This window comes from Schistocerca serialis, chromosome 9 (assembly GCF_023864345.2).
Source record: "Schistocerca serialis cubense isolate TAMUIC-IGC-003099 chromosome 9, iqSchSeri2.2, whole genome shotgun sequence".
NCBI lineage: Eukaryota > Metazoa > Arthropoda > Insecta > Orthoptera > Acrididae > Schistocerca > Schistocerca serialis.
Genome location: NC_064646.1, coordinates 144663467 through 144680726, shown reverse-complemented (window position 1 = coordinate 144680726; position 17260 = coordinate 144663467). Strand labels below are relative to the sequence as shown.

At 37.2% G+C, this 17260-nt stretch overlaps 1 protein-coding gene across 2 annotated transcripts in view; it reads right to left on the bottom strand.

Moving 5' to 3' along the window:
• The window catches only part of LOC126419275 (methionine--tRNA ligase, cytoplasmic), a 113335-nt gene that overhangs the window by 54162 nt on the left and 41913 nt on the right, over positions 1-17260 (bottom strand). The window contains exons 4-6 of one of the 2 annotated variants that reach the window (XM_050086442.1): positions 15149-15292; positions 5776-5913; positions 3422-3531 (exon numbers count right to left, since the gene is read on the bottom strand). In XM_050086442.1, the coding sequence (XP_049942399.1) occupies positions 3422-3531; positions 5776-5913; positions 15149-15292 (392 nt within the window). The remainder of the gene's footprint in view (positions 1-3421; positions 3532-5775; positions 5914-15148; positions 15293-17260) is intronic. The other variant, XM_050086443.1, reaches the window with a different exon arrangement.

The window sequence follows — 17260 nt, the reverse complement described above, 5'->3', positions numbered from 1 at the left end:
CCCAACATATCTCCTTCTTTTTTCTAAGGGAGGAACTAATAGTTTTGATAGCCAGGACAGTTTTGAGTACTTTTATATGGGTTTATTGGTACAACTACGAAATATGCTTCCTGGAAATAACTTCAGAGCAGAAATTCTGTCTCATAATTAAATGCCTGTGCCTAAATAGATATTACTACACAAAAAAGCTAAAATGCAATTACATGTTGACTGGAGTGATTACTGTGTTCTTTCTACAAGGTACGAAGGATAAAGACACAATTTTTCTCAATCTGCACTATAAACTAACAGAAAATTGCAAAATAATACTGAAAATTTTGTTCAATGAAGTTAACAATCTTCAAACTGAAATTAACTGAAACACTCCAAAATATTGTTTACCTGATACATGAGCTGCAATTTTCCGCATGCATTATTTTATCTTTTAATATCAGTCTGGATGTATTTGAGCTGTGCCACACACAATGGAAATTAGTGGTGGTGTAATATTTGGCATGTTACTTTGTTACATTCATTGTTACTACCTTCTACAGTGCACAAAATGTAAACTGATATCTGAGAGGAGAATTAGTGTGCCACGCAACATTACAACAACAAAATCACTGGTTATTTCTCTGTACATGATCTGTGAAAGTAAACTGTCCACCCTTTTACTTGATTGGTGTCTTAATTAGTTCAATCAAAGTGAAAAGTTTCTGACTCTGTATTTCAGCCCGATTTGTTGATGTTTCAATAAGTACTAACTTATGAAGCTAAATATTGTTTTGTAGTAGTTTTGTCTTACACAGCCATTGCTATATGTAAGATAAACTAATCCCTATTTTCAAATAATGGAAAATCCAGGATGGAATATTGACAATATTATGAAAAGGATAGATTGCCACTCACCATATAGCGGAGATCCTGAATTGTAAATAGGCACAATAAAAAATGTGTCAAACAAGTAAGTTTTTGGCCATGAAGACCTTCCAAATTAGACAACATGCATACAACACACCCATGCATGACCTCTGTCTCTGGCTGCCAAGTCTGCCCTCGGCAGCCTATCTGCGACTCAACACCTCTGCTATGAAGTGAGTAGCAGTCCATCCTAATCAACATTTTGCTGATCTGCTACAATTCACTTATTGCCCAATTAGGATGATAATCATATTATTTATACATTATTTCTTTGACACTTCCTGCTTTGCCTCTTATATACAATCAGTTTCTAACTGCACTTGCAACTTCAACAAATCACATTCCTCCTCACCCACACTTAATTGGGTTGGAGCTGGGGCAGCTTAGCTGTGGTTTTTACATTCAGCAATTCAAGTTGCTGTTTGAGCTATTGTATTGCAAAGGTTTTAATCCACTTTTGGTATCACACACAATGGAAAATTTTTATCAGTTTCAGATACTGATGTAGATGTTTTGAAGATCTTGTCTATACTGCACAAGGAATGAATGGCAGTTTTATAAAACTGATGGAGTAGTTCAGCAGACATAAATACTGTCCACTAACAGGGGTGTAATGTTGTTGAACAGTAATGTGCATATGAATGTTGATGCAGTTTCAGCTGAGCACACAATGAGACAAGGGACAAGGCGACATAGCACCTCTAACATGCCAAGTGGCTCACAATAGTGTGCTCCCCCTTATTCCAAAACCTCAGAAGTAGTGTGGAAACACCCTTTTTTCTTAGAAGCGTTTAACACAGTGAAGTGTGTGGCAGATGGCCATCTGGCAGATCATGCTTCATCGACAGTTCGACAGTTCCCTCTGAGGCCCCCCCCCCCCCCTTCCAATTGAGATGACATAGCCTACGAATATACACATGGACGTGGATGATGCAGAACAGAATTACATCAATGTAGATGACCATCCTCCTGCCTCAACATGTAATTGCAAGTTCTCTGAGGAGTCATGGAAGAGAAGAGAGTGGCAGGCAGTGTTATTCTGCCTCAATCAAGAACAGAGAAGCCGCTTCAGGAGAGACAGCCCACGAACAAGACATCAACATATCCCTTGGTCAGGGTACACCAGAATCTGTGCCAATGTGGAAAGACATATACAGAACAAACAGTGCACACTATCGAAGATCGATGCTGAGAGCAGCGGTGGCACACTCGACTAATGCACCCCAACAAGTCAGTAACTGCAGGGCACTGTTTGTCACAGAACCATGTTATGGAACATGACCGTACCAGGATTTTAGTGCAGACTTCCAAATACTGAGACACGATCATTAGAGAAGCCATTTAAATATGCGCTATGGATAATCTTATCAATTGGGACTGCAGTTATAATCCCAGAAAGTCTCAGGAACCAGCACTGGGTCTAATTAAGAAGACAATTAGCAAATACAGCGATCTGCAACCAGGGCAGACAGAGCCACTACATCGACACTACCACAGACATCACCACAAACGTCTACCTGGCTGCCAACATTCGCCCTCAGGTGTGGACCGTGGAGAGAATGGCTTGTAATGGGAGACAATATACATCGGCCACATGCCTTCAGGAGCTTGGTTCGGCAGTGCCCCTGACGATGTTGACATGTCTGATCCCTGAAATATAGTGCCCTCTGGACGCTATGAACCGACAGTACACCTGTGGACTGTTCAGTTAATAAATATACCAGGAGAAACTGAAAAATCACACCTTTCTCATTGTCACATCCCATCAGCCTCAGCAACTTCTTACAAACAGTCAGTGTCGGTCTGGTGATGTGGGTGCCTCTAGACTTCTGTATGGTGGTGTGCATGGGAATGTGCATAACAATACAGAAACAGAAAAGCTAGCAAAACCTCTACGCTGTTATAGTTGTGACTCTATGCACTGACAATCCATCAATACAACCGAATGGTTGCCTTCCTTAACATCTGTTCAAAGTGTCCATCTTTGAATTTCCATTCTTTTTATATGCATAGTACCTCCCTCCTCCCTAGCATTTATCCCCTTGCAAGGGATACAATGATTTCATGATTTGGCAAATTTATTTTAACTTTTGGTTCAGAAGCTTTTCCTATCACTGCAATCACCAAGGTAATCTAAGGGAGATAAGTTCTATACGTTATCTGCCTGTATTGTGTACACTTTGTTCTACGTGTTATCGTATTTAGCTGTTCATATATCGTATTTTCTGAGGGAGAGATTGGGGGCAACCTCAATATTCATCTATATAAGCATGGAAAACTGCTTCAAAACCACACTCACAGTGACCAGAGTACTGGACCACCTGTCGTTTATCCAACATGCAGATTAGATCCAGGCTGACTCATTTCCTTGCCTCACGGTGCGATAAACTATGCAAGTAGGTATTATATACTAAGAATATCATGAAATAAAATATGAAGATAAAATATAAATTTTATAGTTAAGAAAATGAAGTGCTTCTTCATAGAATCATGTGGAGACAGGAAATGATACCCCACTCACACAGGTACTGTTTTTGGCTTTGGTTTCGGTCTTCTAGCTGCTCCATTCTTCCATGCATCTGCTGCTGCTTCAAGCTCAGCTTCAGAAATGGGAGGTTCCTTAGTTGATGACTGCAGAAAATAAAATTTTTTGTCAAGGAAAGTGTTGTATTTGAATGACCATTGCAAGTGTAGTGAAATATTCACATTACTTACCATTCCAAATCCATGAAATGCATAGGGAAAAAAAAGCAGTGGGTGTAAGAATTATTCATGTCAGTTTTCATCCAAAAGCAGCTAATTTAATTATGACATTAGTATAAAGCGATGAAACTACAAATGGAGAAGTGGAAATGGCAAAAGTTAGGCATCTCTTCATGCTATTTGGTACAAGCAGAAATTGATATGCATGCTGATAATCGAAACTGAGCAATTAGGCAATTAAGGATGAATATCAGTTTAGTTTCAGGAAGGGAGAAAGGTATAAGAGAAATGTTAAGAAGGATGCAAGGCAGAGTTGGAGTTTTCCACCACTGCAATTCAACTAGAAGATCAAAGAACCAAGAAATCCAGGGAAAGAAAATGTTGGAGGTAGAATAAACAAGTTAAAGGGGAACAGACATAAATGCTATGGTATGGACATGCCATAGCAATTCTGGTCAGATGTAAGGAAGACATAAAAAGAACTGTTGAAGGGAATGGACAGGAGAATATGCTTAACATCAAAATCAGGAACAACATGTAAATGGAAGTAGTGAAAGAATATTACTATTTATGAAACAAAATTATACAGAATGATAGCAGCAAAGAAGGTCTTACAGGCAAACAGGCACAGGCAAAGAAAGCTTCTTCAATAAAATATCTTTACCTATATCAGATATTGAAATGGAATTGAGGAAGAGATTTCTGAAAATGTAAATCTGAAACACAGCATTATATGGAATTGAAGTGCAGACCACTGAAAATCCAGAGAAAAAAACATTTGAAATGTGGTACTATCAAAGAATGTTAAAAATTAACAGGACAGATAAAGTACGAAACAAAAATTAACTAAAAAACTAGATGGGAAAAGAATTGTATAGAAAATCCTAGAAGAAGGAACAGGTTAATGACACATCTGTTAAGTAAGGCACAGTGGAATAGTTAACCTGGTGCTGAAAAGAACAGTAGAGGGGAAAACTTGTAGGGACATACCAATACTAGAGTATTGAAGGTGTAATAGTTATGTTGAGATGAAATAATGCACATGATAGGAAAAAAGAAGCTAATAGTGTCATAGCAGTCAAATGACTGAAAAAAAAAGTAATTCTGGAACAAACACAATTTAAATCTTTCATATATTAAAAGTAACAGCACAGCAGTGAAGATTCATATTCAAGGTATGGAATATGCAAACATCATCTGGCCATTCTGGTTTAAGTTCTACATTACACTTCCAAGGTAATTCTGGTTAATATCAAGCTAGCTCATACAATGGGGCCACTGTCATTCCAAATGACATCAATGTGAATGTGATGTTTAGTGTCAGTGCTATTTTTTTTCTATATTTTAAATACACAGTATTAAGGACCAGGTACAGATATCAAGTGAGTTCATTTAAGAGAAAGACTAGTGTTTTGACCGAAGATCACTTGCTCGTATATAGGTTAATTCACTAACTGTAAACTTCATTTACTTTACTGTTCTGACAATAATAGTTAAATATTCAATTTCTTTATTTCTCCTCTCTGCGATGTGAAGCAGCTCACAAAACGTAGGGAGGTTCAATTATGCAAAGCATATGCAGAGCAATAAAAGTAAAGCAGTAAACAGTAACAAAATACCTTCTTGTATATTGGGATAAAACTCAAATAAACAGTTTTCCATTTTGTGGGCACTCATGGTTAGTAGTGTACTGTTGAGTGGAGGTCTAAATCTTCATTATTTCTCTCCCACTTTTCCACATTATGGAAATAAATTACATAATTATTAACTATTAAGTGATCTCCTATGAAATTCCATATGTGATACATACAACATACACAGTATTGAAAATATTTCTGGCTGGCATGTTCTTTTCACAACTTATAACAAGGAGAAACTGAGTAATAGTGTACAGTTTCAGCAACTGCTTTACCTTCTTAACATTATTTACTGTTATTTGTAAAGTCATACTGTAGTGGGACAATAAGCTACAGGCAGAAAGGAGAGGAAGTGCAAGGGACAACATATCTCTTACTTCAGACATGCGTTCCCAGTGTAACGAACATTCAAAATAACAAAAGTAAATGATGTAGGTCAATCTTTCACATTAACACTGATAACACAGAGAGACAAAGTTTGAATCCAGATTGTGTTTAAATGACCTCGAACTGAATGAACTAAATATGCAGATACCTCTGTGCTGGAAGTTGAAATAAGTTCTGGTCTTGGTTGAACTTCACATTGAGTAGCTTGCAGTGGAAACCAGGAAGCATCATTTAGACTTTGAATCGCAGGCAAACCTGGTTTCAGCTTGAGCAAACCAACAGCTTCCTGTAATGGAAAAATAAGATACAAAAATTGACAATGATACAAGTACTGTCAAATAGAACTGAATCACATCAAAGAATATGAAGACTTGATCTGTACCTTCTTTCACTCCTTGGAGAAATTTAATTAATTTTTTCTATGATGATTATGAAGTCTTTGATCAAATATAGTCCACGGGCCTTATTAGGCATTGGGACTCCTCACACAAATGAAGTATAGTACATTCATTTGCAAACGGTGGTTCCTACCAAAGTGAAAAATAAAATTTGTTTAAATTCATTAATTGCTCAGCATCTCACAGTGAACAAGTAAGGCTTACAGAGTTATTAGGTTACTTTCATTTCTTGTACCAAAAGAAAAACTCAATTGAGAAAAGTGTTAAAATAGAAGGAGGCAGAATAGCTGGTCAGTAGTTACTTTCAGGAACACAATTCCACATTTTCAAGAACCAGAAAATGCTTTCCTAGCTTACACAACTTGCATTTTTTCTTTCTAAGAGAGGAAAGATGAATTGCTTGCAGAAGGAGAAACACATCACTCATATCATAGTAAGGTCATCCGAAGACCAGTATCAGTTGCAAAGCGATTTAGAAAAGATTGCTGTATGGTGTGGCAGGTGGTGCTAAATAACGAAAAGTGTGAGGTGATCCACATGAGTTCCAAAAGACATCCGTTGGAATTGAATTACTTGATAAATAGTACAATTCTCAAGGCTGTCAATTCAACTAAGTATCTGGGTGTTAAAATTACGAACAGCTTCAGTTTTGAAAGACCACATAGATAATATTGTGGGGAAGGCGAGCCAAAGGTTGTGTTTCATTGGCAGGACACTTATAAGATGCAACAAGTCCACTAAAGAGACAGCTTACACTACACTTGTTCGTCCTCTGTTAGAATATTGCTGCGCGGTGTGGGATCCTCACCAGGTGGGATTGATGGAAGACATTGAAAGGGTGCAAAAAAGGGCAGCTCGTTTTGTATTATCACGTAATAGGGGAGAGAGTGTGGCAGATATGATACGCAAGTTGGGATGGAAGTCATTAAAGTAAAGACGTTTTTCGTCGCGGCGAGATCTACTTACGAAATTTCAGTCACCAACTTTCTCTTCCGAATGCGAAAATATTTTGTTGAGCCCAACCTACATAGGTAGGAATGATCATCAAAATAAAATAAGAGAAATCAGAGCTCGAACAGAAAAGTTTAGGTGTTCGTTTTTCCACGTGCTGTTCGGGAGTGGAATGGTAGAGAGATAGTTCGATGAACCCTCTGCCAGGCACTTAAATGTGAATTGCAGAGTAATCATGTAGATGTAGATGTCATGTGCCAAAACATTATGACCACCAGCTTAACAGAATGTTGGCCAACCTTTGGAATACAATATAACAACGCTTCTGTGTCACATTTAATTGTGAATGTGCTTGGTTGGTTTCTGGAGATCTGTGGCGTCACATGTCTATGCATGTCATGCAATTCCCACAAATTACAGGCCAAGGGTTGGTGGACGCAGAGCTGCTGTGTGATAATGCCCAGATCGTGTTCCATTGGGTTCAGATTAGATGGATTCGGTCACCAACGCATCAACGTAAGCTCACTATCGTGCTTTTCAAATGGCTGTAACACAATTTGGACTTGTGTAATGGGCAATTATCCTGCTGGAAGATCCCATCACTGTTGGGACAGACATCGAGCATGAAGGGATGTGTAAGTAGCCTGCAGCAGTCTTGGTGCCTTCGATTACTACTACAGGTCCGGCAAAAGCCCACTGGCATTTGTCCACAGTGCTGTGCACGTTTCGAGCAGCCATTTGTCTGGCTGAAGCATATCAAGACACAAACAGTGACCTGGTGTAACAAGAATCAGGATTCATCAAACCAGGTGTTATTTTACCAATGATCCAAGATCCAATCTCAATTATTCTCTGCCAAATGCAATCATAATTGACAATGTTGGATCAACATGGAAAATAAAGTGGTCATCTGCTGCAGAGCTCCATGTTCATCACTGAGCTTTGAATGGTGTGCTCCGAAACACCTGTGCCAACATCAGCTTTGTACTCTGTCAGATCACCACCTACACTGCTTTAATACAATGGACAAGCCTCTGACCTCCACGTTCTGTTGTGGGGCATCCCTTGCACTAACTCCTCATTTCAACATATTTTGATCCTTTCAGAAAGATGCTCACGAAAGTAGCACGTGAATAGCTGACCAGCTTCACCTTATCCAAGCTGTCTGTTCCCAGTTACCAGCCTATAACAATCTGCCCTTTGTCAAAGTCGCTTATGTCAGTGGATTTTCCTATTTGTGGCTCATATTGTTACTGGAATCCTTCCTCATTCGTCACTGCTCAGCTTACATACTTTTCCTACTGCGTTATGTGCTCAGAATGCCACCAGGCAGCATTCAGTCTCACAGTGGGCAGTGATCATAAAGCTTAGGCTCATCAATGTAGGTTGATAGGTTGACAGTGGAATGTAGGTTGATAGGTTGACAGTGGACCCTTAATCTGTCCTCTCACGGGATGCGAAAATGCATGAGGATGTGGTACTGGTGACGTCAAAATGTGGAATTCTGTGTTCCATTACACTGCAGACCACGAAATGAAGAAATTGGGTTGTCAGATTTTTGCCTCATGAAGAGGAACATAGCCAATGAGATGCAACACTGTTTTCACGCCCAAAGCAAAACTTAGGAGTCACCACATTGTATTGAGTTTAACTACATACCTAGTTGGTTTTCTTTTTCATAGAGCATGTGGTATGAATCCAAGCTGTTTTGAAGCATCAAAAATTGAGGACTTCTCGAACATACATTGTTTTTTTAGCTATGATGACAAAATGACACGAAACTACAAATTGGTAGATAAAGCTTCCTGTATTTGATGTTTTTAGTGTTATAACTTGTGTGCTATGATGCATACCGCTTCTATGTTACAACAAGATGATGCTCCATCAAAAGTGTATAGTTCTGATGCAATTTGCCATATTAAATGTCAAATAACAAAAGTATATGGTTTCAATTCCATGACACAATGACAATCTATCAGAAGCTAGTAGTTCTGATGCCACTTGTCATAACTTAATATCAAATAACGACATTTGTAGATACGCAGTGAATACCATATACGGGGGCATGGCTGCCACATTGAAGCTGTAGCTTAGTTGATAGCATTGCAGAATGTGAAAACAAAGGTAGCAGGTTCACACCCACTTCCTTTCAATTTTTTTATTTCTTTTTCTTTTTTTTTTTTTTTTCACTCTCTGTTTTCTAAAAGATTCTAGGTCTTTCTTATTAATTTAATAGAAATATTACATGCAGTAGTCAATGTTATTTATCATTTGGTAAATAGTGTACTTGCAGAAATTGTTACAAAGGTAAATGACTGGAATGTTTCCACAGTGGGCATAAATCTTTACATAACTGCCTGTCTATGCTCGAAAGTAACACACAAGTTACGCAATGGAAGTTTTTGCTATTATGAAACTTTGCGTAAAATAATTGGTTTCATGGACTGGCTCATGTCTATGTCGAACTGATAACTATCTTTTTTAATGATGGTGAGCAGCTTTGAAACAAAAATCTCATCTCCCATTCAGATGAAACTACAAAACAAATTTCAATCCTGAAATCTATGTGAAGAAGTACATTACTTCAGAGTGAAGGAAGTCCATGCAACATTGAGAATGCAGATATAATTCATGCAGACACTGACATTAGGCACTATACTTCATTCAATTTAAACTGACAACAGGATGAAGATTCAATTGTTAATGAATAACTTTTACTAGTATGTATGTCAGAATGCTGTATAGTATTATTCGCTGTTCAGATCAGCGATGTGTCCAGAATCTTCTTTCTCCACTTTTCTTCAACAGTCCGGTAACAGAGTTGACGCAGTTATTTTAAGAGCATCTGCTTTTGCAAAGGAACTCTGTGATCTACAAGCCAGATGCCACAGACTGCCACTGGAAAGCACTGATCTCACAAATCACAACATGGAGCACATTCCATAAATGTAACAAGTCATTTCGGACCTTGCAGCAACAGCAGCAGCAGCAACAACAACAACAACAACGTACACCACATCTGGCATGCTTTGTGATGAGAAACACGTTATGCATGAGGACAGTTTTACCCCAATGCCCTTTTCCTCCATAAATAAGAAACAAACAATTTCCAAATCTAGAAATAGTTTTTCCCATTTGCTAGTGTTTCTATAAGCAGTACTTTGAATATTACCTGCTAAAGTTAAGCACCGTATAGCTGTTCTGGCTCCTTGTAATTTATCACTTACATTTATGTAAGGCATGGTAAACAATTCACTACAGATGAGTTTGGGGTAAATGACTTACAAAACACTAAAACATGAACTCTTACACATGATGTTCACTTCAAGACAACCTAATCTCTTTCTCCCTGTAAAGACGGAATACAACTTCACAGCCACTTTTTCAAGATACTTTATTGTTTCAAAATACTAAGATGTGAATATTTGCTGCAGTTATGGGGTTGTGTCAATCTGCAATAAAAACAAACCACATAAAGTACTGATATAGAAATGCACAGCATTTAAAGCTATTGTGACGAAGCAAGTTGGGATCTCTTTACTACCTCTCTCGTTTTGCCATCTGCCTCCTTAAATTCATATTTTCATTTTTGACTAATTACCTTTAACATGCATGAGTATAATCTGCATTTTCATAAAAGAGAAAGCTTGGCCCCCAGTCAAGAAATATAGTACAAAATATCATTTTGTGTTTAGTTTTGTGTATGTACTAAATTTCCTAATTTATTTTGACTATTGCTAGTTAATATCTATTGTTATAGGGTGAAATCAGTAACTGTATTGTAACTTAAATTCTATTGTTGACTTATAAACAAATATAAATTCTGTACTAATTATAAACATTTGGAAGAACCACCACTAACATTCTCTAAGTATTTATTTGGCTCCAATCGAAAACATGTTAGCAAGGCCAGCCCTTATTTAATTCCAAAATAATTACCAGGTTTATCTAAAGCATTGTTTGTGTAACTATATCTGGTAATTTCATTCTTTAAACAAATAATTTGGCCTAACCTTTGTGGTAGATGAAACTGTTAAAAAGGAGGAATTTTTCGATAGATTCAGTTAATTGAATGACTTATGTTTTAATTGTAATTTCTGTAACTCAAACATCAAACAATATATAGTTTCAGAGCCTATTATTGTGAGGATATATAAAGGTCTGATTTTTGGCCCTTAGACAGTCAGGCTGGATTTTCAGACAAGAAACCTGTACTGGTTAGATCAACAACAATGCCGTGTGTTAAAACAACAACAGTGTCTGTTCAGTCTATTAGAGATATAATGAACTGTGTGGTTAGGTATTTACTGCTCATAGATGTTCAGCAGCAAACTATTGTAGCAGTATATTGATGTTTGCCTGCAAACTATTAATGAGGCTTACCACAAGTTAACCAACAGTTGTTACACTGTAATATTGCGGGGTTGTGAACAGTGAAAGTAAAGAACTGTGAAAAGTAACTGTGCAACTGTCGACTACATCATTTACAGTAATGAGTGTTGAACTTCCACCTTCATTTTTCAGCCAGTATAAAAACGCAGTGCGTCGACACCGAGGATTATCAACACGGAAATACAGCAGGTGAAGGTCACACTATGTTAAAGCAATAGATCTGCAATGCAGTTATAAAGTTTTCTAGAAGATAGCTTGATTTGAATGCCAATTATTTTTAAAATAATCATTTGAAAATATTGTTTTAATGCTGCAAGCTACACATAAATCCTACAAACTTACACACACATAAACAGTTACGAAACTCTCATATAATGCTTGATCATCGTTATAGGGAAAAGAACCAGTTTTGCATATGAAATTTGAAAAACTGGGCTGTAACTGAATATCAAAATCATTGTGGACCCCGTAAATCAAAAGCCTGCAGCTCGTAAAAACATTGTGCTATACTATGTTAGTATTGAGGCCTCAAAAACATCTGCAGTCATTTTTGGTGGTTTGAGTTTGTATGTAGCTATGACACAGTATAAATGAACACTTCAACTGGCATTATTACAAAACAAGTGTAAACTTCTGTTTAAAAAAACAGTAAGTTTGTGATTAAATAATGCATGTTAGGGTCATTAAGTCACATATTTTTGCTTGAAAAATATTAAAGAAACTAGGGAGCCGAACTTATGAGAAATTTATATTTCATTATTTATTGTCAGATTTAAATTAGTGTATATTTCACATATTAAATCTGAATTCATGAAACGCTGAAAAGCTATAGTCTGTCATAGACATTAAAACAGAGGCGGAACATGTTTAGAACCAGCCACTGATCACTGATATGCACCACACAAATGCATTTTTTTTTTTTTTGTGCTTATATTTTCTGATTTTTTAAACTTTGATTAATAAATAATCCCTTTCAATACCATTTTTTAAAAAAATTGTCAACTTGTTAATAAATGTCAATTTGGCTCCTAACACTGAAATGAAAGCAGTTTAGTAGTATAGTAGCTTGTTTACATGGTTTGATATTATGAGCTGAATTATACTGACAGCTTTGATGTTCAGTGAAGACCTTCACAAGAAACTGTAGTGTTATCAGGTGTCAATGCAATTAGGCATCATTACATTTTCTTTGTATTCAAGCATATCTGGACTTAATAAAAAAATGAATATCATACTAAACAATGATTAAGCAATGATTGAATTTATTACATTTGTCAATGAAATTTTTGTAAGATTCTCAGTGGACACCCAGACAGCGAGTTCTGAAAGTTCTATATTTACACATTTACTGACAAGTAATTTTAGCCAGTATGGTAGTTGGAAGTGACAGAGCATTCAGAACTGAGGCACAATTATTTAGAGTGACATGATAAGAGGATTAAGATTTGTACATGGAAAATCATCTTCAATGATGAAATACATTGCCACAAGTCAAGCGAAGATCTGCAGCAAATGGATCACAATGTTCGAGAAAAGATATACAATTTCTGAATTAATAAATTACTTCCCAGAAATTTGAAGGTCATCTCTCTACAGTATTTTTACAGAGAATCTGAGATACCATACATTTTCTGCGCAGTGTATGATCAAAACATTGACTTATAACCACAAAACTTAGTAAGTGATACAAGCTGAACATTTCTCCTACAGTAAAAAAATGGTGAAAAATTCCTTAAGAAAATTGTGACAGACAATTAAACATTGTTTCCTTTCAACATACGGTTCTCTCTCTCTCTCAAAATAATGGGGGAGGGGGTTCCCACAAACATTCAGCAAAAAAAAAAAAAAAAGTTCATGGTTAAGGTATTTTGGCGCAATAGTGGTGTTCCTCTTGTTCACTTCAGTACATTCTGTACATCTCAACTATAAATTTCGGAGTAATTTTATCTCCTAGGTTTTACACAGCAAAAAAGATCATGTTTCAAAACACAAACACACACACACACACACACACACACACATACACACACACACACACACACACACACACACATAATTTCAAATATCAAATGAGTAGAGAAACTACAATATTTAATAATAAGTAGAAAAGGGAAGCAGTCCTTCAATCATTATAAACTCAATTCGTTCAATTTCCAGTGACAATTTTAGTTGCTCCTTTCTTATTTCACATCCACTCTTATTTATTTACATCTGAGAATATCTGTCTTTTTTATTATTATGATCAATTACTCTTTGTCCATCAATAGGGATACCCAGTACTTTATAACTGGTAATAAGCTGATACAAATTCGAAATGCACATGTACAAAAAACTATTAATTCTTAAGATTCTTCCTCCTCCTCCTCTTTCTCCTTCATCCACTTCTCCCTCCTCCTCCTCCTCCTCATTACCACCACCACCACCACCACCACCGCCACCGCCACCGCCACCATCACCATCACCATCACCAGCATCCATGCCACCAGACAGTTTTCCATGCATCATGATACTCAGCTATCTAAGCGCAGCAGATAATATATTAGTCGCCCTTAGGAGACATCATACTAATAATGTGCAAACATGGCCTCTATCCTCAATCATGGCCTTAATTCAGCAAGGAGGAGTGTCCAGAAGTTTCTTCAACTATCCCAAACCCAACTGATGCCACTCAATTATCATTGCTGGTGCTGTTATTGTGGAAGATAGGAAATTTCACAGCAACTCATCATGGAGACATAGAAGGAAGAGCAATTGTTAGTCAGTGACAATGTGGAAATAAACATGCTGGTTCATGTTCATGGTAACCTGAATGAGTGGTGTCAAGTCATGACAACAAACACACCTTTGGCATAAGCTGTGCGTCAAACATCTCACTGGCTGAGGGTGTAATCAGTGCCTTGCAACATTTGAGAATAAGCAAAATCACATCTTGCAGACCACACTACATGCTTCCAGTATGCTACTATCCAGTTTCTGCATTGTTTGGCCCCTTGAAGCTGTGCAGCTCCATGTGCCACTGTGAGAAATGGCCTTTTACAAGGTAGCCCACTCCAAACGTCCACTGCATGCAGTAAGCTTCACAATGTTCACTAGGAACTTGATTGTGATGGACTTGCAATCACTAACAGCAACTACTTTTGTCAGGTTTGAAAGCAACTGTCAGTGACAGTGTGACACATATGCCTATCTCCTGTTGATTAGGATCTTTTTATGACCACTCTCCTCTTGCCTGGACACTAACAAATCTCACAACTTCATTCACAGCATAGTCAGTGGCATGTTCAAACACAATAGCTCCTATCTGTGAGTCTGTCACATCTCCACATAGATTCATCTAACTGTGCTGATTCCATTAACATGTGATACATACACATACACCTCACTTCACTGCCATGACTTAGGATAGTGGTCCATGGTCATATGACCACCTGGTACCAGCTCTACACAATCTACATTGCTCCAACACAACCAGGGTGCACTTCTTAGTGGGTGGGTAATATTTTTGTCTGGTGAGCCTTCCTTGTCTCCTATTATGTGCATAAATACAAGTAGTAGTAGAATCTCTACTACAATAACAGATCCCTGGGCTAAGCTGAACTGCATATTATGACAGTTTATGTAACTTATATATTCTGCTGCTCTAGAAGTATACATAGATCAGAGATTAAGTACATCTCTGTATGACTGCATTGTCAAGTTGTTGAAGTGAAAGACTTCCGCTTCCCTTTCCTACGACTTAAATTTGTATTACCAGGTTCTTCTGTTCTATAAAATAATTACTTTGATGTGATCTTGCTCTTTTAGTTTCGCAAACCATTGTAGCAAGTGCTTCTTTCCATTGAGCCAGTCAGAGGATAACTTTGCATCGGCAGCCAGTGGAAAAATGGTGCTCCAAATACAAATATCTGCAACTGTGACGCTGGACTGAAACAAAAAAAGAGCAGCTTACTGTAATTAAAAAGTACAAAATATCATAACAGAAATGGAGACAACCAGTTTAAAAATATTTTCAGGCTACATATCCACAACAGTATCTCTACTGATGGCAAAGACAGATTCTACCAGAGAAAATGCAAGGAAAATATGAAACGGCTACTGGTAATGCATACATATCAATGTTTAATTTCAAGTATTTTGTCTTGAGTTAAAATGATATCAAAAGTTGCAGAGAAAATAGTACTCCCAGGATTTACATTATTTGCCTCCTCTGCAGCATTCATCACTCTTGACTCAGAATTAATAAATCTATACTCTGGGAGATGCCTTGAGGAGAGTGATGGATGGCACTTCCAATACTACCATATTAACCCCTCCCATTCCCCTGCTTCAGTTGCGAATGACGTGGGAAGAATAACTGTTGGTAAACATACATATGATCTCTCATTTCTCCCATTTTCTCACTTAAATCATGTCATGAGAGCTGCCTGGATGGCTGTGGGCATTAAAGCACCCAGTTATATGACAAAGGGAGACATGCAGACCCTGGGTCAAACCCATCTGACAGATCAATGGCAGGGGCCAGTGCGCCGGCAAACCTATATGTGGTTTTTAGGCAATTTTCCACAACCACTTTTGTAAATACTGGGTTGGTTCTCAGGTTCTGCTTCAATTATACGATGCACAAAAACACTCTGAAATGCAATGTCACATTTTTCCATGTGATATACACTAGAGGCACACAGAAGGGGTACACAGATTCCGTCCCAGGAGGAAGCTGGCAGTAAGTTTAAACTGTTTTTGAGAGTGGTGAACCCATTACAATAATAGCCTACAAACAGGTATGCTTCTCTGCAAGTACCGTATCAGTCCTGATCTGGTGTGACAAAGCAGACGGATTCTTTCCATCTGATACTTTTTCTACTCCCAAAAATAAGCAAGTTTTTTCACTAATTTTTATGATTTCCACTACATTTAATTGTTGATATGTGACACTGACTTGAAAATCTCAAGTTGTTGTTTATACCTCTAATTTCTCTGAAATTTATTATCTATGTGATTATTTCAAGTATTCCAATTAATTTTCATTAGGGCACTGTTAATTAAAATTTGCCATTAATTGGAGATAGTACTATTTCGGCACACGTAAAACTTGGTGAGCTACTCAGTATATTTGAGGAACATGACCAGCACTATTTGACAGTTAAGTGTTCCCACATTCCTGTAAAGTACTTAAAATTATCCAAGACTAATTACCTTCTGTAATAATTAAACTTGAAGTTATAGACCTATACCATTTTCCACTGCAGATTTTATCACAACTACTGTTAGGTCCTGGACTTTGACAACAGGCTTTTCTTGTCATAATTTTTCTGTACAGTTAAGACATATAGCATTGGATGATTAACTTGTTAATTAATAAGTTTACGTAATTTTCTTTGATTTGCAATACTGTGTTTATTCCCGTAACTGAGGAGAATGACAATGCTGAAGAGAAATAGTGTCCACATACTTTTATAATTTGGTAGCTAGCAACAGTTGCTGTAATCCAAAATTGTATTGGTTTTTGTACTTAATTAAAAACAATAAATTCCAACTGAACTATATTACAAAACTTTTTCAAAATAACAGTTTGTTCTTACAGCAATCTACAAGTAGTCGAGCACTACCCAATTGTGCACATGTGCTACTCTGCTCAGTTGCAGAAGTCTCTCCATACCAGCGGGGACATCTGCAACAGTCATATGCCTTTCTGTGGTTGTCTCCATTTGGTGCTTTGCATTTCACTGTTCAAAAAATATTTTTGACCCCACATTCAAATTTGTTCAAACACATGGAATTTCAACAGTATTATAATGCATTTATTTTTTCTGGTTGGTTAATTCTGTGGATTACAAAGACAACATGAAAGTAAGTAAATGTGTACAGTTCCTTTAAAGAAAAACAATCCAAAAA